The 26,603-nt window shown below is 37.4% G+C and overlaps 1 protein-coding gene across 1 annotated transcript in view; it reads right to left on the bottom strand.

Annotated features, from left to right (window-relative positions):
- Positions 1–1,868: 1,868 nt before the first annotated feature.
- LOC127618140 (all trans-polyprenyl-diphosphate synthase PDSS2-like) overlaps positions 1,869–26,603 on the bottom strand; it is a 37,806-nt gene continuing 13,071 nt past the window's right edge. The window contains exons 3-8 of the mRNA XM_052090425.1: positions 22,635–22,833; positions 12,000–12,074; positions 9,293–9,454; positions 9,043–9,171; positions 7,932–7,967; positions 1,869–3,819 (exon numbers count right to left, since the gene is read on the bottom strand). Of these exons, the coding sequence (XP_051946385.1) occupies positions 3,664–3,819; positions 7,932–7,967; positions 9,043–9,171; positions 9,293–9,454; positions 12,000–12,074; positions 22,635–22,833 (757 nt within the window). The 3' untranslated portion in view covers positions 1,869–3,663. The remainder of the gene's footprint in view (positions 3,820–7,931; positions 7,968–9,042; positions 9,172–9,292; positions 9,455–11,999; positions 12,075–22,634; positions 22,834–26,603) is intronic.

The raw sequence follows: 26,603 nt of genomic DNA, 5'->3' as shown, positions 1-26,603 counted from the left end.
TAGTGGTGCTACAACAACAGAGACGGACCACTAATATTTAAATGAATGGGAAAAACTAGAATGCCCAAGAGATGTAGAAAAGGAAGTCCCAACTTAAAAATAAAAGAGCCAATCACCTTTTAAATACAGACATCACCTGTTAGTCAACTCAAGAACACGCATGCGCATTAGCTGAATCAGCTTTAAAATAGCGTTTTGTTTCGCAGTGTTCTGAGTTAAAGCAGCACGCTTTATAACACCATTGAAATAGGATTTTAATCGTAATCTAGACCTAGACCAACCATTTTGTAGATTTCGGTCTTTTGCCATTTAAGTAGACAGCAGCAGTACTTTTATGCCTCTTGTTTACATTGAAAATCGCTGTCCAGCTTGTCCAGGAGCATGCCAAAGATGCCAACAACGATCTTTACTCCCTTTTACACAAATAAGTTAAAAGGGGCAGATCATCAGCTTCTACAAATTTCTCACACAATTCTATTTTATGAATCTTTTTTTTTTACTATAGTACATGACTTATAAGTGCTAAATTTTAACTAGGGCTGTTGATTTAATGCGTTAATAACGTGCAATACATTTTACAAAAAATAATGCGTTAAAAAAATGAACACAATTAAATCGCAATGCTTTCCTGAGAAATGTCAGCTTGTAGTACCACCTGTTTACTCCAGAGGGCAGTAAGTGAAATTTCAGCTGTGTGAGCAACACACAGTTTATTACAGTGAACAAAACATTAACAACTCTTCAGCGGACACACACACAAACGCGCGTTACGTTCTTGCGTTCAAAACACTCGAAGGAGCACAAATGCAAACGAAGGGATCTCAAGATGCATTTAAAGATTGAGTATTAAACTATATTTAACTTGACACAGTGACCTAAACATTTTATTTTTATGATGCAACACACCCGAGGTGCGACACAAGCATGTCTGACGCAGGTTGTACGGTCTTTACCTCACAAATATTTAATTACCAACAAGGTTAAGGAGGTGTCCTTTAAACTGTTGCACCATTTTTACCCAGTCAATCTTTATTTAAGAAACATGCTCCTGGAAATAGTTCCCCTTTGCTCCTTCAGTAATGCTGTAGATGAAATCTGCCTCTCACCTTTTTTGGGAATGTGTCCACGCTGTAATATTTTGGAGAAAGTTTTGTTTGTTTGAACGCACCTCTGTTTTAACTAGATTTTCTTTGCTTTATAAAGATGTTTTATTTGGTTTTCACAGTTTTGATAACTTTAATATTAAAGTTAATATTTTCGGATTAATCTGTTTATTTTTCTTGCCAAGTTTTTTTTATACATAAGTGTAAATGTATGTCTATAAAGCCCCTATATGCACTTTTTTGTAAAGACTTGAAATATTATTTAAATACTCCAACAACTTGTACCTCCAACAACTCCAAAGCATTGAAAACCATTGCACTATGTAATTAATATAATGTCTTATATCTGTAGTATTGTGGTCTATGTATACCCCTGGCCCAAAATAAATGTTCATATGCAGGTGTAAATTGACGGGTCCTTAAACAAGCCTTCATAATAAATCTCGAACTGATTGACAAATTGACTTGTGAAATGGATTGCTGTGAACTGTATGCCAATGATTGACTTATGATCAATAATATGGTAGTAAACAATACATTATATTCTAAAGCCACTTTTATATTGTCTTATCAATGATCAGCACTTTTGATACAAGAATGTAATGCATTTTAATTATCTGATTATTTGTTTATTTTATATATATATATATATATATATATATATATATATATATATATATATATATATATATATATATATATATAATTTTGTAATATTTAAAGATAACTATGTATAATTATTTCATCGTTATATATTGAATTATTGTTATATGAGGGGCTTTCTCAGCAAATATTTGTATATGCGATTAATTGTGATTAATTAATCGGGACAATATGTAATTAATTTGATTAAAAATTGTAATCGATTTACAGCCCTAATTTTAACATTTGCATTACATAACCAAATATGCTATAGATAGAATGTTGCACTTGCGATGTAAAGGACTGAGGGATGAGTCCTGAAGCTCATGCGAGTCGACACTTGAGCCGAAAGTGTCATAGAAGCTCGACTAAATGAGACGGTTGCTTCAGCAGTTGCATTTTTCATCTCACATTTGCTTTTCTGACACTATCGATAAAAATATTAACAACATCATCTTGCAACCAGGTGCGTAACCAAACTTTTCCAACAACATGCTTAAAATTAGAATTTCCCCTACCCCTAATTCCACCTACTTCTGTCTTAAAATAGCAAGCTGTAAATGGTCCACAGCTGTGACGTAAACTAAAGGCTATTGGATATTGTTAAAAAAGGACAAGCCAATATATGAATATATATTGTTTTCAATATATGAAAACTGCACTCGCCAAGCCATTTCATGGGGTCTTTAAGCCAGTCTGTAGCTAAGAACTACTGACGTTCCTGCAGTCCCTCCAGTCTTGTTTCTGCCTATTATTCCTTTACTGTCTCTTTCCTCTCTGTCCTTCAAGCAATTTAAGTGTGTGCGTGTGGCCCAGTGGCTGCTGGTGGTGACAGTCACTCCCCTACGCCCTGCTTCACACCCTAGTTGTCCTCCCCGTGATCACCCGGGAAACCGCAGGCTGCCCAAGCTGGCGCCAGCTATCTCGCCAAGCTGATCAATACTGCAGCATTTCCTGCCCATTCACTCAGGTCACACACTCACCTCATTAATTATTAGTGCCAACACAGCCGCTGGAGCACCCCGGGCACCCACAACACATACACATGCACACACTCACATATTGTCAATAGTTTTCCTACAAACATTTTGGTCAATGCCGCCCCCTATAATACCAATATGATTTTTCTCTTGTCATGAATCAACTTACAGTCATATCAATAATGTTTGTTTGTCTTTTTCAACTGCTATATAGAAATATTGACCTCTGCCAAGTACCAAAGGGAATTGTCTGGCAGCTAGTCTGAAAGTTTCAGAATAAATATAGAGGGAGAAAGCACTGGAAAAAAAAAATGATATCAAGAGTTTTCCAAATAGATAGCATGTTTTTGGTGACCAAATTCATAGCGTGTATGTGGATAGTTTACATAGAGTGCAAACTGGATTGTGCGGTCATGTGTGATGACTGATGTCTGCTTCCACTTGCACACTTAAAGGGATAGTTCACCCAAAAATATATAATCTGTCTCCCTTTACTCACCCTCATGTTGTTACAAACTTGTATGTCATCTTTTTTTCCATGGCACACAAGAGAGGTTTTGAAAAATGTTGACACTGCTTTTTCTTTTTTTTTACTATATTGACTGAGGATGTCCCTAATATTTTGCCAGACATCTTCATTGTGTTCCATGGAATAAAGAAAATCAAATGTGTTTAGAACACGATGGTGAGTAAATAACAACAGAATTATAGATTTTGGGTAAACTACCCCTTCAAAGCTGAAGACATGCATTAGTTCTACATAAGCATCAGCGTTGACATCTAAAGAGCTGTATCTCTGCCCTTCAAAGAGAGCAGGTCACAACCTCAAAGCTTCAAGCCAAGTCCACTTAAAACAGTGACAAATCAGACTCAGGCTCAGCTTGCTGCTTCTTGATCAAATAGAATTGGATTTACATTTAGGTCCAGCTTAATCATCTTCAGAACTTGGTGATGGCACAGGCCATGTTTTCCAGCGCTGACCGAGCCTCTGAGAGCGGGAAACACTTCATGGCCTCTAAGGCTTTGTTGCCGTGGTAACTGCACAGGTCTAGTGCCTGGCTAATGCCTCTTTCCATCTTTATAAGGCCCCAGAGCTGCAGAAGATGCAAGAAAGGCAGGCAGAGAAATGTTAATATCACTCCAAATTGATCAAACAGAAACAGCCATCTTTACAGATTAAAGAGATCGTTCACCTGAAAAAAATGTTTTTGTCATCATTTACTCACCCTCGTGTTCCAAACCCATATGATGTACTTTTTTTTCCATGGAATGCAAAAGCAGATGTTTGGAAGAATTTTAAAAACTGGCAGTTTCAAGAGACCATTCACTTCATTGACCATTCACTTCATTGTATTCTATCAAATGAAAGTAAATGGTGACTGAGACTGTAAGTCCCCAACATCTCTTTTTTTTAATAAAAGAAAAATGTATATTGGCTGGGAACAAAATTAATGTGTGTAAATGATGACAGAATTTTAATTTTTGGGTGAACAATCCTAATATATACAGTATGCTCATATGTGTTTATATTCAATATATAAATGTACTTAACACTGTATACAATGATTAGCCAAACCCCCACCCCCCACAAAATTAGTCCTCCACTGTTCTGTACAAACATGTTTTGCTGCAGGCCTTTTTACCAAATGAATTCACAGATGTGTTATGCTAAAAAAGCCTTTGGGGGCCCTAGAGTTAAAAACAGCAGAAGAGACCTGCTTTCACAAAAGCCTGGTTTAGACTTTATCCATCCACTTGCTTGCACGCAGAAAGTGACATCATCATGGCTGTCGCATCCATTTTGCACAGTTGCGCACATGCCAATTTTTGTAACCTTCCACACAGTGCGCACGCAGTGCTTCAATCTCATTGGATGAATTCAAATAAAGGGGCAGGGCAGATGTGCCTGCCCTCTTGAGCCAGCTTAAATCTACTGCTAATAATGTAAAATGTTTTATAACGGTGAAATCACCTGTTGCAGCTCCTTGGTTGTTATTATTTAGAAAGACAAGTAAGCCTATTTATGTATTTACTACCATTTGTACACTTAATAAATAAGGTCTGGCACCAAAAATCATGCCAGGGTTGAAATCACTCAATCACATATTTTCACCATTCTGATGGTTGATGTGAGCATTAACTGAAGGTCCTGACCCATATCTGCATGATTTTTATGCATTGCCTGTTGCCACTCGATTGGCTGATTAGATAATTGCATGAATATGTAGGTGTATAGGTGCACCTTATAAAGTGGTCAGTGAGTGCAAATGCATCGGCCCATCGAGGGCTGCAAGCGAAGGCAAAATTAAACACAAGGTTTAGCGAGACAGAGAAACCGAATGAGGAGGAGACATGGCTGTGGATAGGTATAAGATGGCATCAACTGGCTGTGTCCCTGATGTCTGGAAGCCATGATGTATTTATGCTGTTTCTGTGTATGTCCATATCTATGTATGGCCAGAGTTTCATTGTCTTTGTTGTACTAAAAAGCTTTACTGAATATTGTGAGTATGCCAGAAAGCAATGTGACCTCGTGGCCTACACCAATTTGTGTTTCACACTTTTACACTGAAGAACAAACCAGCAAGTGTATACTAGATAATATATGTCTCACATTTATGTGCTGATAAGAGACATGTGATGTGTGTGTGGGTGTGATATGTCTGTCTGTGCCCTGTTGCTGTCAAACCGTCTCTCTGTCTCCTCTACAAATAAACTTGCCACACTATCCCCTAATATCCAGTTTCCACGGCGACCCGAGCTTCTTGTGTCCGCCTCCTCTTCCTGCCTCCCCACCCCAGTCACTGCCTCCATCTGTCTCCCCTTCTTTCTCGTTCACTTTCTTCTCCTTCTGACTTTGAAAACCAAATTTCTGAATTTACAGTTACAGACTGTTTCCTTTTATTCATTGTAATAAATTCCTTATATACTGCTTTTTATATTCCTTATAATATATATATTTTTTATATGTAAAGCTTTTTAACTTACTATTAAGTTTAAAATGTGTATAAAACAAACTTGCCTTGCATACACAAACAGATTGACAAACTCTTGACTGTAGGTCACTGACAGACTTGTGTTTAATGAGATGGAAATAAAACAACAATATACTGATTTCTAAAGTCACTTTTTGTAATGTCTATTCAAAGCTTTCGTCAGTCACAATAACATAATGTCTTTGAATTATCTTCACATGGGGCTATTCTCAGCAAATAATGAAATACGCAATTAATTCAATGACATAATTGTCATATGTCATTTATTTAGTTAAAATTTGTAATTGACAACTCTATTTAAAACATTTTAATAAGCATGATCTAACATGATTCAACTTAGTCACTTATTTCCTAAATATGAATTAACTGCTCTCAATGTTTTTTTTGCAAACATTAACACATGCTGGGAGCCTTGGAATAATTTCATGACTGACTCTTGGACCACTGATCTGTCTCATAACTGTATGAATGTTTAATCAAAAGGATTGTGGCTGGATTCATTGATTAGTGATTTGAACCGGAGGATTGATTTCTCTTGAATTCGATAGACAATCTAATTTATTCTTTGAGAAAATAATCAATTGATTTATTGGTTTTTACAGTGGATAAACACCTTATTCCATTGACAACATGTACAGTGCATTCAAAAATTATTTGTTAAAATTTTGTTATTGCAGCCTTAAGCTAAAATGCATTAAATTATTTTATTTCTTTCATATCAATCTATGCTCGATACCCCATAATGACAAAGCAAAAAACTGATTTTTGATAACTTTGCAAATTTATAAAAAAATAAATAAATAAATAAACAAACACATTGACATAAGTATTCAGACCCTTTGTTATGACACTTTAAATTTAGCTTAGTCGTCCTGTGGCACATTCAATTGATTGGACATGATTTGGAAAGGCACACACCTGTCTATACTAGTTCTCACAGATGAAAATGCATATCAGAGCAAAAACCAAGACATGAGGTCAAATGAACTGCCTGCAGAGCTCAGAGACAGGATTGTGTTGAGGCACAGATCTGGGGAAGGCTACAAAAAATATTTGGCTGCATTGAAGGTTACCAAGAGCACACTGGCCTCCATAATTCTTAAATGGAAAAAGTTTGGAAGAACCAGGACTCTTCCTAGAGCTGACCGCCCGTCCAAACTGAGCAATCGGGGGAGAAAGGCCTTGGTAAGAGAGGAGACCAAGAACACGATGGTCACCCTGGTTGAGATCCAGAGATAATGTTTGGAGATGGGAGAAACTTCACTGCAACACTCCACCGATCTGGGCTTTATGGCAGAGTGGCCAGATGGAAGCCTCTTCTCAGTGCCTGCTTGGAATTAGCAAAAAAGCACCTAAAGGACTCTCAGACTGAGAAACGAGATTCTCTCGTCTGATTAAACGAATATTAAACTGTTTGGCCTCAATTCCAAGCGTCATGTCTGGAAGAAACCAGAAACCACTCATTACCTGCACATCATGGTGTGGGTTTTTTTTAGGGGCAGGGAATGGTAAGAGTTGAAGGAAAGCTGAATGCCGCAAAATACAGAGATATCCTTAATGAAAACCTGGTCCAGTGTGTTCACCTTCCAAAAGGATAATGACCCTAAGCTCACAGCCAAGACAACGCAAGAGTGGCTTAGGGATAACTCTGTGAATGTCCTTGAGTGGCCCATCCAGAGCCCGGACTTGAACACAATCAAGCATCTCTGGAGACCTGAAAAGGGCTGTCCACTGACGGTCACCATCCAACCTGACAGAGCTTGAGAAGATCTGCAGAAAAGAATGGCAGAAAATTCCCAAATCCTGGTATGCAAAGCTTGTCGCATCATACTCCAAAAGATTTGCTGCCAAAGGTGCTTCAACTAAGTACTGAGTTAAGGGTCTGAATACTTCTATGATTCTTATATGATTATATGACACTTTAATGTAACATTTAAAAAAAATTCTATGTAATAAATATGCAAAGTTATCAAAAATCTGGTTTGTGCTTTGTCATTATGGGGTATGGAGTGTAGATTGATGTGGGGAAAAAATTATTTAAAGTGTTTTAGCATAAGGCTACATCTTAACAAAATGTGAAAAAATGAAGAGGTCTGAATACTTTCTGAATGCACTGTAAAAAGAAATACAATTCTGAACAAACTAAAATGAGTCTGTCATTCTTTACTATGTTTCCCCCATTCCTTTATCAAAAAATATCAGTTGCTCACCTCTGTGTAATCAATCTGTCTAGCCATATTCTGGGCCTAAAAAAAAGAGGAAGAAAAATGTGAATCTAGAGCACACCATGCTGACACAAAGAAATCTGAACCGTAACAGTGTTTTTCCATCAATTTAGAGGCTATAATCTTATTGAATCACACCAATTAATGATAAATCCTGTCAACTCAGTAAGAATATCAACTATACTCCAGTAAAGCAGGCCGAAATGTGCAGACTTCTCACTGCACTGAGTCGGAATGAACTGTACTGCAGGTCACATAAATGAGATCACATTTTCATTAATATAATGCGAATAAACAATGCAATATTATTCAAATTGAATAATTTCTATATACTGGTAATATTTTATGTCCATTTATGTTAAATGAAAAACCAATCTATAACATATGTTTTGTACTACAATTCAGTAATACAGCAATTAGCTGTTGAGCATGCGAGTTATAATGAGAATTACACAAAAAACCCACTTAAGTAACATATCCATATTGTATACATTATTTGAAATGTAATTGATTGTCAGGAAAATGTCACAATGAAAAAAAGCACTTCTGCTAAAACTTGTGTATTATTTGAGCTGTGAAGTTGTTAAAATCATTGTTTTTACGGTCATTTAAGGTTTGTGGCTTCATGTCGCCATGACAATGAAGTTGTAAAATGTACTAACTACACAGAAAAGGTTATTAAATTATCACACTAAAATTATGTTTGCACGAATATTGTTGTCCCCATTTACTTCCATTATAAGTGCCTCCCTGTAACCCAGATAAAAAATAAAATAAAAAATATTTTTTTTTTTGTGGTAGTCACCATTATGCCAAAAATTCTGTAATTTGAACTTAACTTGTATTGAACCGGTTATATTCCTTTAAAAGTTCTATAAGGGCTTTATTGTCATTAAAGAAAAATAAGATATTTTTCATAGATTCTAAATTTGACCAGCGCATGCTTTTGTAAGATTCAGCAGTTTAATTTAAAGAGAGACTATGAAGTATCACACCTGCTTTAACAGCCTTGACATCTCTGTACAAATACGAATCTAATTTCAGTATTTTTTCATGTATGTGTGTAGGTGTATTAAATTATCTCTGTGTGTGGTACCTGTTGTAGCTGGTGCCGCCATCTTTCAGGTCCTATGATCTGTCTGTGGAATACTACAGGTGCGGAGTCCAAACTAAACACAGCTGGTTCTGACCCACTGTTCATAAATGGCTGCAGATCAGAGTTTAACTACAAAACACACACACGAGAGAATAAATCAACACCAGGAGATACAAGCCAAGACGGAGACAGCAGGCATAGGTAGACTATAGGTAGACAGCTTCAGCCCACAAATCAGGCGTGTACATACCTTGTGTCCCAGAGCGAGATGTTTTCCATACTGAAAAGCCAAATTCTGAGCTTCAGGACTGTGTTTGGCCAGCTCCATTGCTGCCTTACAACTCTTGGCAAGCAAAGCACCATGGGACAGGAATGTCTGGTCTTCCCAGGATACCACTGTTAGACTCCCCTCCTTCAGAATACAGAAAGAAAGATAAAAACGTCATTAAAACAAGCATCAATGTTTTACAGATACTGTGATGTGTGTCAAAGAAAATCACAGAAACAGATAACTGTAAAAGTACAAAAAATAATTCACGTTACACTCAAGTTCTAATCTAATGAGATGCGTAAATGGTACGTGTTGTTGTAAATGGCACTTTGAATGTTTGCACCTCTGGTTACTTGATTCAGAGACCTGATCTTGAGAAGTGTATAAACCAAATGCTCATCTACAAAATAAAGAACAAAAAACGTATTATTGACCAGGACCTTTGTTATTCAGTAACACTTTACAATAAGTTTCTACTATTTGTTGTATTGAAGTTAACAAACTAAAATTAGTAAGTGCTGAAAAAGTATTCTTCATTGTTATTTTGTGTAAACTAATGTAGTTAACTAATGTCAAAGATTACAATTGGATAGTAAAGTGTTACATGTTTTTCGTTAATATGATTTCTAACTTAGTTAATTCATAATCTGTCCTGATTTCAAACTGTTGTCTTTTTCTTTCGCTTTGATAATGTGATAAGCTACATGCAATTTATATTGTAATGTTCTTATTTTAAACCTTTTTTCCCCACATATTATCCAGCATACCTTAATTCATCCAAAACATATATTTGTTTTTATCGGCCTTCAATTTGCACATTGTTAAGTGGACAACATAGGACAATATGTGAAATAACATGTTAGCAATAAAATACAGAAAATAAAATTTGGCATTTTTATTTAATTCAAGTAATATTCAACAGATTGATCGCTTATCAAAATAGCCATTAATTGTAGGCCTAGCAGGGACAAGAAAATATCAAACAACACATACAAAAAACAAAAGAATATCAGAAAACCTCTGAACGTGAATGAAACTTTAAGAATAAAAACTTTAACTAGAAGAATGAGAGAGTAAACAAAAAATGGCAGAATGGGGGTAGAAGGGGAGGTGGGGTCGTGTAACTGGAGCAGGGAAGATGATGCAAATGTCTGCTTGGAAATCTCTCCTCTAAAAGGGGTAAAAAGAATCTCTCATTCTCCTTCCTTATGTTTCTCTCACATACACATGGAGCTCTTCTCTCTCTCTCCATCACTTTCTCTCCTTACCTCACACAAAACTTTGACATTTATTATTCAACATGAGCAGTTTGCAGATGTTTCAAGTCAGTCTGTTTGGAGATGTTTTGGCTTGTTCAGTCGTTAGTTCAGTTTTGGAAAATCGGAATATTAAACACTGAATGCTAAGGTACTCGTCACTATTGTGCTCCTCTCAATTGAATTTATGACTGAGGAAAATAAAACTATATCAATGATAGATATTACATTCCATAAATCCCACAGATATATACTTATGTTTATAAAATGATAAGACAAGCGTTCTCCCTGTGAGTTTACACTACACTATTTTAAGCCCGATTTTCGCTCACCGACAGTTTTGTGGAGATCGCGATAAATGCCCGAAATCATAGGCAAATCAGAGCTCGCTCACGTGAACGCCGTTCCCAATGTATGAACTATCAAAGACGCGATTTGAGAGAAGCGCTGACGAGTCGCCGATGTCAGCAAGATATCTAGAATGTTAAATATCTGGACCTGTCTGTGACTCCAAATCGTGCAATGTGAAATATGTTTTGACCAATTACAACCGCAGCGTTGACCTACAGCCAATGAGAGAGCAAGAAACGGGCACAGGAAGTTTCAGTGGGAGGAGTCCTGATGTACCTGCAACAGAACATCAACTAGCATGGCTGCGGTATCAAGAAAGTCTCATTGGACCAAAGAAATTGAGGAAATATTTGCGGAACATTGGCAGGAGCACCAGTGCATTTGATGTTTCCTCTGAACTGTACCACAACCGGGTGGAGAAAGTGAAGAGATGGAGAAAAATTGCAAATTCTCTTGGACAGTCAGATAAGCAAATAGGTAGATTTTTCAGTAGGAGGTACTTTTTCATATTGTAGCCCATAAAATATATGATGCCTTGAGGCGATTAAAAACATACACATCATACTGTAAAATGCATAACATATGATCATGCATTTGTTTTCATATCTTGAATCAGTTCTTGCATGTATTCTGTTGTGAAATGTAATTTAGAGTCCAGGCAGAGTTGTCTGGGATGTTTTAATCGTCAATTAAATGTTTTGTAATGTGTTCACCCCGCCGATTCGTTGTGTAATTTGAAAATGCTTCGACTTCCATGACAAGACAGGCAGACGTGAAATATGAACGGTACCGCAATCCGACATCTTTGAAAATCATGTAGTATGTGGGAGGCATTAGCTGTGATAAATTTAGCTGTGTAATTCATAACCTTGAGTCTTATTGCTCATTAAAAAACAGCATCAAATGTAATATGATAAAAGACAGAACTGTTTAATAAATTGTTAAATTACTTATTACCAGAAAAAACATGAAAGAAACATATCAACTTGGTACATTAATATAGAATTTGAATTACTTTGTGCACTACAGGGCACCCCAAATTGCTATCTATGGTAAGTGCAATGAGCTGATAGTTGTACCTCTGCAGAACTGGAGTTCTCATGATAGATTCCCTGAACCACATCTCCGATAGCACTGGAGATCAGCTCCACCACCTACAACAACATTTACAGAAAACTTTGATAATGACAAATGTTGATAACATTTGTACCACATAAATGTCTCTCATTATATAATAATAAGAGTGTTGATACAGGATCACCTCTTTCTGTTCTGAAATTAGTATTTATAAGGACATGAGCTGTTTGGGAAAATGGGAAGAATTTCTCCAGAAGACTGTAGTGGTCTAAAAAGCATCAGAGGGACATGACATGTATGTGACATGCAAAGCAAGCATGCACACAAGCAAAAATGTACACAGCAGTTTACAACCTTAGTCATGAAATTTATACAGATCTGCTTTGTGAATTAAAGAATCATATTTTGAACCAATCCTAAAAGTATTCTGATCTTTTACAACTAATACATTTTAAAAAACTGTGTTTAATAGCAACATAACTTGTAAAGAACTACACTACCCATGATCCTGAAGAGAAAGAACCACCAATCAGAGAATCGTGGCAAACAAACAGAAACAAAATTGCCCATCGAGTCTGTCTCCATATACTGTCAAACAACTTACATATTTGTATATATCAGAATATCTTGCAATATACTTAAAATATATTGATTCTATTCTTTTAAATAAACAACCTAAAATCAAAGGTTTTATATTTTTCCATCATTTTTACTTTGATTATATAATTCACGATCTTTCATGGGATTGTAGTTTGTTCCCTCATTAAAGACGTTAGGTACGTAATCTTGTTGTACCTCTGTCTTTCTGTATGATTTTTCAAATCAGTTTTTTCTTCAAATCAAAGTTTGTAATGTTGTGATTCAGAGCCAAGTTGGATTGGTTCAAGGCTTAGAACACTTTTCTAAAGTTCTTTATGAAATCCCAATTGAAAAAGTGAATGGGAAATACACTTCCGGAACAAAGAGAGCAGAAAAACGTGAGTGCGCAAAAGATTGCAACGTCACACAGCGGGCAACTGTGCTTCTGTGAGCACTACAGTTTTAATAATCTTTTAAGCATTAAATAATCTAATAATGTTTGTTATAAGTTAATAAAAAGGGATTTCAATGGTTTATCGTGAAGAAATATACGCATGTAGGTTCTTTCTGAACAAGTGACAAAATTAATTTTTATTTTGTTCAACGGGCCAAGAGTGATTATGATGGACAAGTAATAAGTTACTGAATGAACATGCTGCCATGTCCAAATCTCAAATAATCTGTAGGAAACTGGGTGTTTCATCCCCACAAACAGCCCCTTACAATTTAAACCATTTAACGTTGCAGATCATAAGGAATGTACCACCCAACTAGCAAACAACTACAATTTATTTACATGCCAAAGCAAGTTTTTAACTCTAATTTGGCACTTGACGAGTGTTGATTTTGGTTCCTGGCTATGAAGAGTTTACTTTGTTCATCAGGAAGCCCAGTGCCCAATCTGGATCATGCGGTAACCATAGTGCCCCTGAAGGGGGTGCCACTCTGTTACAGCTACTCCACAGCACTTCGTTGGGGTAAATCATGACACCTTCCTCTTTCATCTAATCACACACTTCCCCATCCCTTCCATCCGTCAACCAAGGCTGCATTCTCCACCTCTTTTTCACCCTCTGTTGTTCTTATTCTCTTTTCCCAAAAGACCTGCCAGTTGAATCACAAGCCCACTGGCGGAATCTCCGGGGACCTAAAATAGCAGAGGCCTTACGGTCTAAACACTCAACTTTTCCTCATATTTATATTATGTTACACTTCTCCATTCCCCCAAAGTTTCTCTTTTAAACTTTGTTTTTCCCACTCTTCCCTCTCTCTTTCTTTCTACCTTCTGAGTAACTAGATCTTTGAGGAAATAGTGCGGGAACTTGACTCCTCTACCCAGAGAGGACAGAGAGCCCCTATTGCGCAGCCAGATGTGCGGCTTCACACACTCCACACTGGGAGACATTAAACTGTGTGTGTGTGTGTGTGTGTGTGTGTGTGTGTGTGTGAGTGCATGTGTATTTAATCTGTGTGTTTGTGTATGTCTGTGTCTTTAGCATGAGCTTATGTGTGAGTGTGTGTCTGTGTGTATTTGAGCTGGGGGGGCTTTTTTTGGAAAGTATCAGATAAACTGCCCTCCCTTCATCTCGTCTCATTCCCAAATCCAGCAGGAGTCGTGTTTCGCCGACAGGTCTGTGAGGAGAAGAAAGAGGAGACAGCCGCTCGCGGATCCCTTTACCATTTACACTAGTGGCGAGCCAGAATCCCACTCTCTCTCTCACTCACAAAAACACACACACAGTCTACTAAGTCAGGGTCCCACTCAAGGCCACGACACATAATACAGATCAATCAGGGGGAAAAGCACTGTGCCACGGAGAGAGCACGTCTGATTTCCACCACTAATGCTCTCAAGCAAACTGCACTGCTGGCTGCACTAATGCAACAAGGCTTTGCCTTAATTTACATATATGGTAGCTTTATGACAAAGGTGCACTCACTTGGTTCTGGCTATGTAAATGCCAGTACCATCAAGAAACATTGTAAAACTAGGGGTGCACCGATCGATCGGCCACCGATCTAAAATCGGCCAATTTTCATCTTAAATACATGATCGGTGATCGGACTATCATGCCTAGATCCAGGGCCGATCTTTTTTTGCAGCAAGCATACACTGCTACTCTAATGAATGAGCGCTTGCTCAGCCCTTGAAGCATACAGTGTGGCCGCTGGACGGTGATTTGATGGCAATTCTAAGCATTCACGAATTTAAGACATGTTGTAATTTAGATGAATATGCCAGTTTGTTTTAAAACATGTGTAAGAATAACAAGTGAATAAATATTATTCTGCCCATTTTCTAGAGTCAATATGGTAGTAATTCTGACTCGCTGCCCTGTGAGCACAGAGATGATAAAGAGACTGCCAACAGGCATAAAAGCGAATTAACAAATAAACTTGAATACAAATCGGAGTATATTTGATGTAACTTGAGTTGTGACAATCAAACGTTGTGTGGAGTGATAGAGACTGTTTGAGCAATCATGTGCGCGATTAGCTTCTCCCCTTCAACACGAGCGCAGTGTCAAACAAACAAGCGCGCTCTCCGGGTGCTCTCAATATATCATGTCACTCATCTCAGCGCTATTCGAAGTATCCCAATTTAACTTAAATGAATGTTTGTCGCAATGCCCAATGTTTATCCTTAAATAACGGCACCGCATCTTCATGCATTTCCTTAAAAATGTGGGTTTATAACTTGTATTGAAACAAAATGCCAAAGGAGGTAAACAAATCATAAATACTAATGATTCCTCACAGGAGCAGTATAGGAGCTAGTAATAGACAACTTTTTTTTCAACGTATCTCTGCTGTGTGTGATGCCCTCATTTTACTGCTTGCCATTATCACAATGAACTTTGATATTGACAACAGAATTATTCATAACTGTTTTCAATACAAATATATGTGAACAATTCACAATTAATGTAGTTTATTGTGAGGGGCATAAACATAACTGCAGAATATAACTTGAAAAAGTGTGGCTAAGGGCACTTTTTTTTTTTTAAATCAGTGATCGGTATCTGCCTCAAATTTCCTGATCAGTGCACCACTATGTAAAACTTTTTAAAAAGTATTTTAAGACATTTAAATAACTTTCAAAAAGTGTAAATACAAAATATCAGAATTAATTTTCTACTACACATCTGAAAGTTTTAAAGCCTCACTTAAAAAGGGTCTAAAATCTGATTGGCTGGACCACCAGTCAATCACTAGTTCAGTGGTTCAGAACAGAGCGTGTGTCTTTGATCAGGCTTCACTGCAAACCAGGTTCAGTTTCACAGGAAAAAGGACTTTACTCTTACTCTCTTCAGTGTGTGTGTGTGTCTCTCTGTGTGTGTGTGTGTGTGTGTGTGTGTGTGTGTGTGTGTGCAAGACGTTAAAGCTCAATTATTCTATTGAGTGATTTTTAAGATATTTAAATCACATTTTTCAGAAAATTATGCAGATTCAAAGTGAGCAATGAGGTAAAATGCTCTACAGAAAACATCATATACATCACTTTTTTATTTCAATTATATATAATATATCTATTTGTGAAGAAAATACTTAAGTTTGACATTAAAGGGATAGTTGTTTACAAACAGCATGACTTTCTTCTGTGGAAAACAAAAGATGTTAGACGGAATGTTATCTTCAGTCACCATTCACTTTCATAGTATGGAAAAAAGTTGCAATGAAAGAGAATGGTGACTGAAACACGTCATTCCGCCATACATCTTTTGTATTCCACGGGATACAAGAAAGTCATATGGGTTTGGAACAACATGATATAAAATATCCTAAATGGGTTTATTCTGTGTTGTGAGACATGTTGAGACATGATTCACGCTAGCGCTATATTTGATCATTAATAGGAATGACAAAGAGGCTGTGAGGGATAGACTTACCATCTCTTCAAATGTGCAAATGGTATAAAGCTCCTAGATCAGATTTTCCACAACTCATGTCATCTGGCGTTTTGTATACTGAATGTTCTTGGACAGATATTTTCTCAATGTTTTGTCCGCTGAAAGATCCAAAAACACTTTAAACTGAAGTACAGCCCATTGAAGAGACTGTAGGTCTATTCCACACAGCCTCCTTGTCATTCCCATTAAAAATCAAAAGATGGCGCTAGCATGAATAAGGTTGTACAGTGATGTTTTTCATTCAAGTGACTGGTAAAAATCACTGCAACACAGAGCTTTGAGTGAATTATTGCTTTTATAAACGTTGGAAACAACGAGATTTTCAGTTACAATTAATAATCATAACAATCAGAATGAACAATTCTTCTGGCAACTAATATAGTCCACTAAATGTGGGCTGTTTATGGTTGCCAATCAACGTAGAAACTTGGTGGATAAATATAGAATGTGAGGTCACATTTGTGCATTTAACAAAGGATTCAAACACGGCTCATCCACTTTTCTTTTTATAGGCCTAATTCTACAATTTTACTTAAATCTTTAACTTTACTGTCAACAAGTCATCAAAACTTACTTGACCTCAAAACAGGTGAATTTAACCTTTCTGCCACTAGGAGTTGCCCACTCTATCATCTCCCTACAGATGGCGTGTATTAACAGACACACACACACACACACACACACACACACACACACACACACACCCCATCAGGGATATGATCTAATCAGGTGTGCAGTTTTGACTGTAGAGAGGTCTTGATGTCTGAACGCTGAGCTTTTCTTGAGAGAGAAGGAAAAAAAAAAAAGTCTTGACAATCTGCTGATCATCTCAATCAATCAATCCCCTGCAGTCATTTCCATGTCCGCTTATACACATTATAGTGAGCTTTGTATGTGTATGTGTGCATGTCTGAGGCTGTACGCAGAAGGAAAAGTGTTTGTTTTCCTCCATGGTGAGAGTTTCATTCTAGAGCTACACTTGGTGACAGATCCTGTCAGCATACAGCCTCTTAGTGCATCGGAGTGTGTGTGTGTGTGTGTGTGTGTGTGTGTGTGTGTGTGTGTGTGTGTGTGTGTGTGTTTCAGAGATACAGAGAGAGAGAAAGGAGAACTTGAAATTCAATGTTAGTTTCTAAGTTCAAATTAACCCTTTTTATTTAGTTTTTTAATTACATCACAAGCAATATATCCTTTAAGTCAGTGGTTTTCAACTGGTTTTGCTTCAGGACACATTGCATTGATTTTACTTTGCATGGATATCAAGTGGTGACCCAAATATAATTCATAATTAAAATCTAAAAATTATAAAAAAATATAATTTATATAAAATTATATCAGGATAAAATACAGTAGTTTTGTTCATGGTTTTCAATAATGAGGGTATGGCACACAACCGGTCTCTGTTGGTTCTTACAAATTTGGCTTGCTTCTACCAAGTGACAGATGAATTTGAGCCAAAATACCAGCTTTTGACGTCAAAAGATATTGAAAGTCTTTTCTCCCTTTTAAGGCCATGCATTTTGTTATCCTAACTCTGCACAATTATACGATTAGTTGCAATTTATTATTTACATTTAGCATTGTTTTTTCCCTGCTGTCCACAACCTTCTCAGAACAGACCTGTGGCCCACCAGTCGAGCACCACTGCTCTAAAATTTCCTGATCTTTTAATCAGAAATCCACCATCATCTTTACTCTGTATTGACCATTCATAAAGCTATATGATATGCAGAAACATGCTCCAACGCTGCGCCAGAAAGAGGCAGTCGTGCTGCTGGCCACATGCAGTTAGACGTGCTTTGACTGCGACTCTAATTAGAGCTAGAGGAGAACACTGACACTTAATGAGGGGTGTAGGAGGCATATGCTCACACACACACATATACATGCACAAAGAGCTAGAGAGAATGAGGAGTATGCAAGTGTATGGAAATTAGCAGGAGAGGACACACACACACACAAACAAGGTCTTTGAGCAGGAAGCTGGAAACCGGTGAGACAATGTTCTCATATGCTTAATGGGGGGGTTTACCTGGATTTAATTTAGGTACAAATGTATTCCCAGAAGTAAGCAAAACCTCCTTTACATATGGGACATATATAGATGTCTTCAATTGAAACATTTATATAATTAAATAAATATAGTAAAATAAATAATAAATATATTATTAGGGATAGAGTTGTGATTTGGGACAGTCATTAGTATTTATAGATAGCTGTTAAATAACAATACAAGTCCATGTTGGGATAGTTACCCAAAAATGAAAATTCCCTCATCATGTACTCTTCCTCATGCCATCCCAGATGTGTAAGAATATTCTTTTTTTAAAGAATATCTCAGCTGTGTAGGTCCATTAAATGCATGTGAATGGTGACCAGAAATTTGAATGTCCAAAAATCACAAAGCCAGCATAATAGTAATCCATTAGACTCAATGGTTAAATCCATGTCTTCAGAAGAGATAAGATGGATGTGAGTGAGAAAGTGATCAATATTAAATTCTTTGTGACTATAAATCTCCACCTTTGACCAGCCCCAACCAGTAGGTGGCGATATGCACAAAAAATGTGAACTGTCAAAAACAAAATAAGAAAAATGCGGAAGTAGGAGTATCGCTTCAGAAGATATAGATTTAACTACTGAAATCTTATGGATTAATTTAATGCTGCTTTATGTTTTTTGGAGATTAAAATTTCTGGCCACCATTCACTTCCATTGTATGGATCTACAGAGCTAAGTCATTCTTCTAAAAATCTTCATTTGTGTTCTGCAGAAGAAAAAGTCACACTTATCTGGAATGGCATGAGGGTGATTAGAGATTTATTCATTTTGTGTAAACTGTCCCTTTAAAGAAATATTCCTTGTCCAATACAACAAAGCTCAAATCAACAGCATTTGTGACAATGTTGATTACCACGAAAATTAATTAAGACTCTTCCCTCATTTTCTTTAAAATAAAAATCTTATGTGATGAGGAGGAGGGACACCCTGTGCTGAATTAGCCGGGAGAGGGATAAAAGAGCAGCCGGGGACGCCAGTTCAAGAGAGAGAGACACACGCTGCAGTCTTGTGTGTGTGTGTGTGTGTGTGTGTGTGTTTAGTGTTATGATAGAAAGCCGGTTTCTGTTGCATTTTGTTCAGTTGTTTATTAAAGGTTTATCCATTACATTGGTGATCCTGGGAAGGAGGAGGGATGCGCTGTTGGAGAGCCCTCACTGCTGATGGAGGGTTGTGACGCCGAGAAGTTACGGTCCGATGGTGCTGGAGTGGTTTGAAGGTGAAGGAGCCCACTTCCGTCCGCCAGGAGACGGAGGAGCCGCTGCCTGCCGCCAGGAAGCGAGGTCCAGTGCCATCGCCTAGCAACATACGGAGACAGTGTGTTCGGGGACCGGCAAGCCAGTTTTTTTCTGTCCCTCTCTCGCTCTCTCTCTCCCTCGCTCTTTCCCTCTCTCTACTCAGATTCCCAGGAGGCCAGAAGGCTCAAGGAAGGCCAAAAGGGCAACACCTCCCCTCCAGGAAAGGGAGGGGGAGATGTGAGGCCGGAGGTTTTGCTGGCCTGAATCGACATTGGGGGTATGTGATGAGAAGGAGAGCATGGCCGGCCTATAACGATACACACACACAGTACGGATGCATGCATGTATATATATATATATATATATAAATAATGATGGCCCGTGAGAGGAACACTGCAGCTCGTGCCGATTGAGAAAACTTTCCAAACAGCTTTAGGTGATTTAGTTTGCATAGTACAAGGAACTTATAAAAATAATTAAATACAGAAGCACTCTCCTTGTGAAATAAAGTGAAGCCATAGCTGCCATTCCACTTAAGCATAACTTGCATTCCGAGCATCTTTAAGGGAAACACCCCGGCGTTATATCTTTAAAGCGTCATTTATTAAAGTTAAAATAATAAGGAAGGAGGTCATTTAAATAAATACAAACTCCGAAACTGGCATTTCTCTGTGTGGTCAGTGGTGCTTCTGTGAGTCGCATGAAGTGACCCGATCTAAGGGGAAGAGATTGAAACTGCACCAGGCTGATGCGTACTCTAGGGAATGGACACTCGTCCCTTTGGTGTGCTTGCAGCTAGATTATAACCGGATGGCTTGCAACGTAGTGAATCATAAGGCATATATGTTGTGTTTTGTGAGTAGAAAATGTTTCAAAGTGAACAAAAAGGTGAGCGAGGGTTGTTAGTCTTCACCTATTGTACACTGCACCAAAACACTGTTTTGATTTGTTTTGGCTCGTTTTCCAGTATAAATATCTAAAACTCTTAAAACAACGTACATTTACTTTAGGAGCTCTTCTGAGAATGTTGAATACAATTTTAAATAATATATAACAATAATAATCATTCTAAATATCTTTAAAAAAAAAAAAAAAACATTGACCTGATAAGCAGCTTATAAGATATTTAGACATGCTTTCAGAGAATATATCTTGAATATAAGTGTATTTTATCTTTACATTACTGCCAGAAGTATAAACAAGTGAAAAAATACACATATACAAAATACTAAAATAAATGGAATACAATATATTCAAGATCCGGGACTAAAACAGTTCAAGGAACGAAAATGGAAAAAGAAAACGAAGTGAATTTTTATCAGAACGCAAGTGAAAACCAGAACAAAGTGATTTTCAATTTTTCCAGAGCTTATTTTCACTTATTTTGGGCTTGTTTTTCCAGACCAGGTTGTTTGCTTCTGTTGCGAGATCTGGCAACACAGCAATTGGTAGTTCACTCACCCTTTACCACAGAGTAATTAACCATTCTTTTATTTTGTTCTAACCGGTAACATTTGGAAAGGAGGCTGCGGAACTTCTGAACAAGAACAACAAAAAAAAATACAGTTTTTGCTCAGAACAAACCGAAATGAAAAACATTTAGTTTTTAGTCCCTGTTCAAGGATACATTCTCTGAAAACAAGTCTTAATATCTGATATGTTGCTTCTCAGGCAAATTAATCTTGTTTTAAGGATTTTTAGATAATTTTAAATGGAAAACAAGACAGAACACTTTTATTCCTTTAATTCAGTGAATATCATTGAGGTATTTTTTAAATATGATTTTGTCCTCTTTATTGTTACAAGCACTTTTAATATAACCTCTTTCTCGGGGCACAAGCTGAACAGTCGGTTAAGAGCTAGTGATTAATCTTTGCAATAATCGCCTGAGTAGTCAAATAATTGTTCTAATAATCGTTAGATTAGTCGATTATCAAAATAATTGTTAGTTGCAGCCCTAGATTCAGATTAATTTGCATTGAACAAGGAACTTTCCTTTAAATGTCAAATACTCTTCAAGGTGCAGTTTTAAGTTCTGAAAATACAGTATAGGTTTCCCTAAACACTCTGTCTAGTGTCTACCATTACTCAACAAATAGGTAGCCCACCCCAAATCACATCATTGGTTTAGTCAATATTGCTTAGTTGGACAACAGAAACAAGCACAGCAATGTTTTGATAGTGCCACAAGAGTTAATACTTTTAGGAAATCAGCTTATGTTTTCTCTGTATATGTTTAGGAGAAAGTACCTTAACATCAAAAAACTATTATACACATCAACTTTATTTCAAAGGGAAAAACCCTAATTGATATATAACTAATAATGCATAAGTTTCTCTTTGAACTCTTAACCCTCTGGGATCTGAGGGTGTTTTGGACCCTGGAGAAGTTGACATGCCTTGACATTTGCATTTAAAAAAAAAAAAGTGTGCTTTTTTTTGTTGTTGCTTAAAAACATATTAATGGCTAAAGTCTAATTACACTGTATTCAGCACAAACTGGGCTACAATAATATGCGAGTAACATTTGTGTACATGTTTGTATTTGAGAAAATAATGTTTATGCATGGTTTTTGAAAAAACAATGAGAATGAATGTGAGGAGACTTAATTATCAAAATCAAGGTAATAGTAATCTGACTATACATTTTCTATACATAGGCTTAATTTTAGACCTACATTACCATTTAAAAGAAGTCTCTTCTGTTCACCACGACTGCATTCATTTGAGCCAAAATACAGTAAAACCCTTTATAGTCTCTAATGATGTCTTACACTTATCTGTATGCCCCAAAATTAATTTTAATGTTGTTTCCGCTGTAATGAAGAAAAAATCCAGCAGCATGCAGTACCTTGGTGTTGTTGAGCTGAGCCAATCCTGTGCAGGCATTCGCCAGCAGGAAATCACCACTCAGGACAGCCATCTTGTTGCCGAACTGCATGTCTTTGAGGGGGCCATCAGAGTTCGTCCACTCCTTCAGATTGACAATACCACGATGCACCAGGAATGCCGTGTGGATCAGCTCTGTGATCTCAGCCAAGTTACGCTGACTAAAAAAAAAATTATAAATAAACAAAATTTAAAAAAGAGGAAAACATTTTGTAAATATTCTCTGCACCTGAATATACATATTTCCATGATATGCAGTATGTAAAAAAAATAAAAAAATGTCAAATAAGAAGGCTGTCAGAATACTTCATATTTATGGTGGCAAACAATATCCAAAGGACATGCTGTATCTGCTGAGATTCTGAAGCTTGCAAACAGTGGACACTTTCTTATTCCATAAGGCCACAAGAGGAGCCACCAGATTAAAATACACACACACACTAGGGCTGAAACGATTAGTTGGCATAATCGACAACAAAGAATTGTCGACAAATGTTTTCATTGTCGAATAGTAATTTGATCTCATTTAACGTAACATGAGATCACATTAAACTCTAATGATGATGCGCAAGAGCAGCACTGCGGCTCGCACCTGTTTTAGGAGAGGAATAATTACAAAGATCACAGTCCAGATGCACTCTAAACTTTCCAAAAAGCTTCAGGTGATGTAGATCCCAAAGTATGAGGGAATTATACAAAAATACCAAATAAGTAAATTGAGAAGCACTCTCGTTGTGGAATAACCGGAGACGCCCTATATTTTAAATGCAGTTTTAATGCGTTATAGCTTTATTAAAGTTCAAATAATACAGAAGCAGATCGTGTAAATAACTACAAACTGGCATTTCTCTGTGTGGTCAGTACCTCTTCTATGAGTTGCACAAATGTCCTAATCTAATGGGGAGAGATTGAAACTGCACCAGCACACTCTGTTGTGGGGATGCTTGAGCTTACACGCTTAATGCAGCTAGATTAGAATGTGATGGCTCACGATTTATTGAATCATACTATATGTCACTGTGCATATCTTATCGTAAAGAAAACTGCCAATATGGAGCTTTATTAATAAGAGGGAGTTTGTTTTTAGTTGAGTTAAAGATGGATTGAAGTGAACAGAAAGGTGAAAGGGTATTCTTTTTCACCCCATTATACACTGCAACAAAATACATTTTTTTATTAGATTTTGTTTTGGCTTGTTTTCCAAAAAAAAAAAAAAAAAAATCTAAAACTCCTTTAAAACAATGTACATTTTCTTTAGCAGCTATACTTTGAGGTATTTTTAAAAGATGATTTTGTCCTCTTTATTAAGCACGTTTAATACAGCCTTTTGAGTCGAGCCACAAGCTGAATAATCAGCTAAGAGCTAATGATTAATCTTTGCAATAATCGTCAAATAATCATTCTAATAATTGTTAGAATAATCGATTATCAAAATAATCATTAGTTCCAGCCCTAACACACACAAACACACAAAAAAGGCAGCAAACTCCAAGCTGGCCGGATATTTTCAAGTGCAAGCACTATTGGTGTCAAATGTATTTTTTTTTTTATGACAAAATTGTACTTGTTTAACACCACCTATCCAAATTGTTTTCATGTTTGTTATTAGACAATCATGAAAAAGAACAAAGGGGTCAAATGTAGCATGTCCGGATAAATCAGTACAAAATGTAGTTTGTCAGGGAACAACTGCACTTCATCACAGCCATTACAATTTAAAGAGTGCATTAGATCTATAAACAGTCCAAATACTAGAGGCAGGGCACTGTATAAGGAAAGAGAGTGATTTTGGCCACAATTTTCTTCTGCAAAACAAATAACCCTGAGTGTGTGTCAAGTGTCCTGGTGACCATAATGCAATTCACAAAATACCAATGATGCCACTGATTATCAAACAAGCCAGATTATCAAGACACCATCACACGGACGTTACAATCAAATGTTGATTTGCAGAGTTCAAGACCATAATCAGCTAGGACCATTGAGGTGCCAGCGATAACCACCTTCCAGACACAAGAGAGACATTAGTGCTGATGACCACTTACCCCTCCTTCAGAGCGACAGAGAAAGGATGAGAGAATGAAGAAAATGCATCTCTGATTAAGAGATTCTCTTTATTTGGTGCGAGAGGATTACGGTGGTCATTTCTACACAGACATGCACACGTGCTGGTCAATGATTGGGTAATTACAAAGCAAGCGCTGCAATAATTCTTGTGGTCATTAAAGGCTGTTCTATAATGGAGCATCTCCTGGACTCAATCATCTCTATTGTGCAGAGCTATCCTCTCTGCATCCTATTAGAGCTGGGCCACTGATCCCAGTCAGTTTCAATTTGGTTGACATGAGCTCAGGACAAGCTGCTGAATGCAGAACTGAGACCAGGTTTAAGGATGTGCTTTACAATGGATGAGGATGACCGAGGAAATGCAAACATGCTTTGAAGAACCATTGTCTCAGGTCAAGAGTTGTAGGATTTGACTTTTCTTTTTTATCTTGATGAATGCTTATGATAGTTCATATAAAATACAGTTGGCAATCTTACATTTAAATCATTATAATCATTGAGTATGTGTGCATGCACTAAGGGACACACATCTGTGGAACAGCACTTACCACCAAAATCACACATTGTCCCATGCCTACTAGAATCAAAGGATATCACAGTTGCCCTACTGCTTTTGAATGTTGGCCGTCTGGCACGCTTAGAGGTCAGCCAGAGATCTCTCATTATGTCATTTTTACCGATCATCTCAGCACATCTTACATCATTGTCATATGTGGGATTAATATCAACTCCACAATGAAGAATACAATGTTTATCTTCATTTTCATCCGCCTCCTCTTCTCGTCCTCAGACTGCAGCACTTGCCTCCTCAAGGATGCTGACACTGTGCCAGATGGTTTCTCCTGTCTCAACAGGTACAAATCTCTGCACTGGATCTGCCGCCGCGAGATGTTAGGTTTCACTACGCTATCTCTTTTCAGATATGGTTTTCCTGATATGAAGGATGAGTTGCCTGCCAGTTTCTGACCTCTACAATATTTGCAGAACATGACGTTGTTTTCGGACTCTAGCCATGGGAACATTTTGAGCCAAATCGCATTGAATCTATATGTTCTCCCTCCACCGGCTACAGTGGACGTTGAAGTGACAGCGGGGGACACAGTAGGTTCTTTAACCTTATTCTCAGCATCCCTAACGTTAGCCGCCATGTCAACGTTAGCCACCTCAGGTAACCCTTGCGAATCCCCCTTGCCGGATTCCTCTTTATCCTAGTCTTTTTTTAGCTTAAAATAAAATGCGATGTCTGCTCGTTAACTTATATCCTATACCAGGGGTCGGGAACCTGTGGCTCTTTTGTTAAAAATCAAGTGGCTCGCCGGGTGTCTCACCATTCACCAACACATGAACGTTTAAAACTTTCTAGAGATAATTTTCGAACAGAAAGTGTGGGAGCGATTGCAAAGCTTGAAGTCAACGACAGTTTTTATTTCCTTCCTAATTTGTCGTACAGCCTACTCCTAGTGAACAAGGTTTGAAATGAACACCTGCCTGTCGGAGTGATATATTTCAAGCAATTATACACAAAGATGCGCGTTTGACAAAGCATTATATTTTGAAGAACAGATGAAAGAAAAGCTGCAGATACACGTCTGATTTAATATAATAGTGTGCAGTGAGCTCCGCTGTTCACGAGTGCAATGAAAGTGCTTCTCCAAGACACGCACATACATAGAGTTCTGGGTCTCGTTGTTTTGAGCATTTTCTACGAGCGGTTTTATGAATGTCCGTTATAGAACCCGCCACCCGCAAAATGTGACGAGACTCAATCCTGTTCACGAGCTCCTCGTCCAAATGTATTTCATGCACAAGTAATTTTGCTCATCTACCCACAACAGGTGGGTGATATGCAAGACGTCTCGAGTGA

The sequence above is a fragment of the Xyrauchen texanus genome, chromosome 24 (assembly GCF_025860055.1).
Source record: "Xyrauchen texanus isolate HMW12.3.18 chromosome 24, RBS_HiC_50CHRs, whole genome shotgun sequence".
Classification (NCBI taxonomy): Eukaryota; Metazoa; Chordata; class Actinopteri; order Cypriniformes; family Catostomidae; genus Xyrauchen; species Xyrauchen texanus.
Note: the sequence above shows the minus strand (reverse complement) of the source record. Positions and strands in the feature narration are given on the sequence as shown.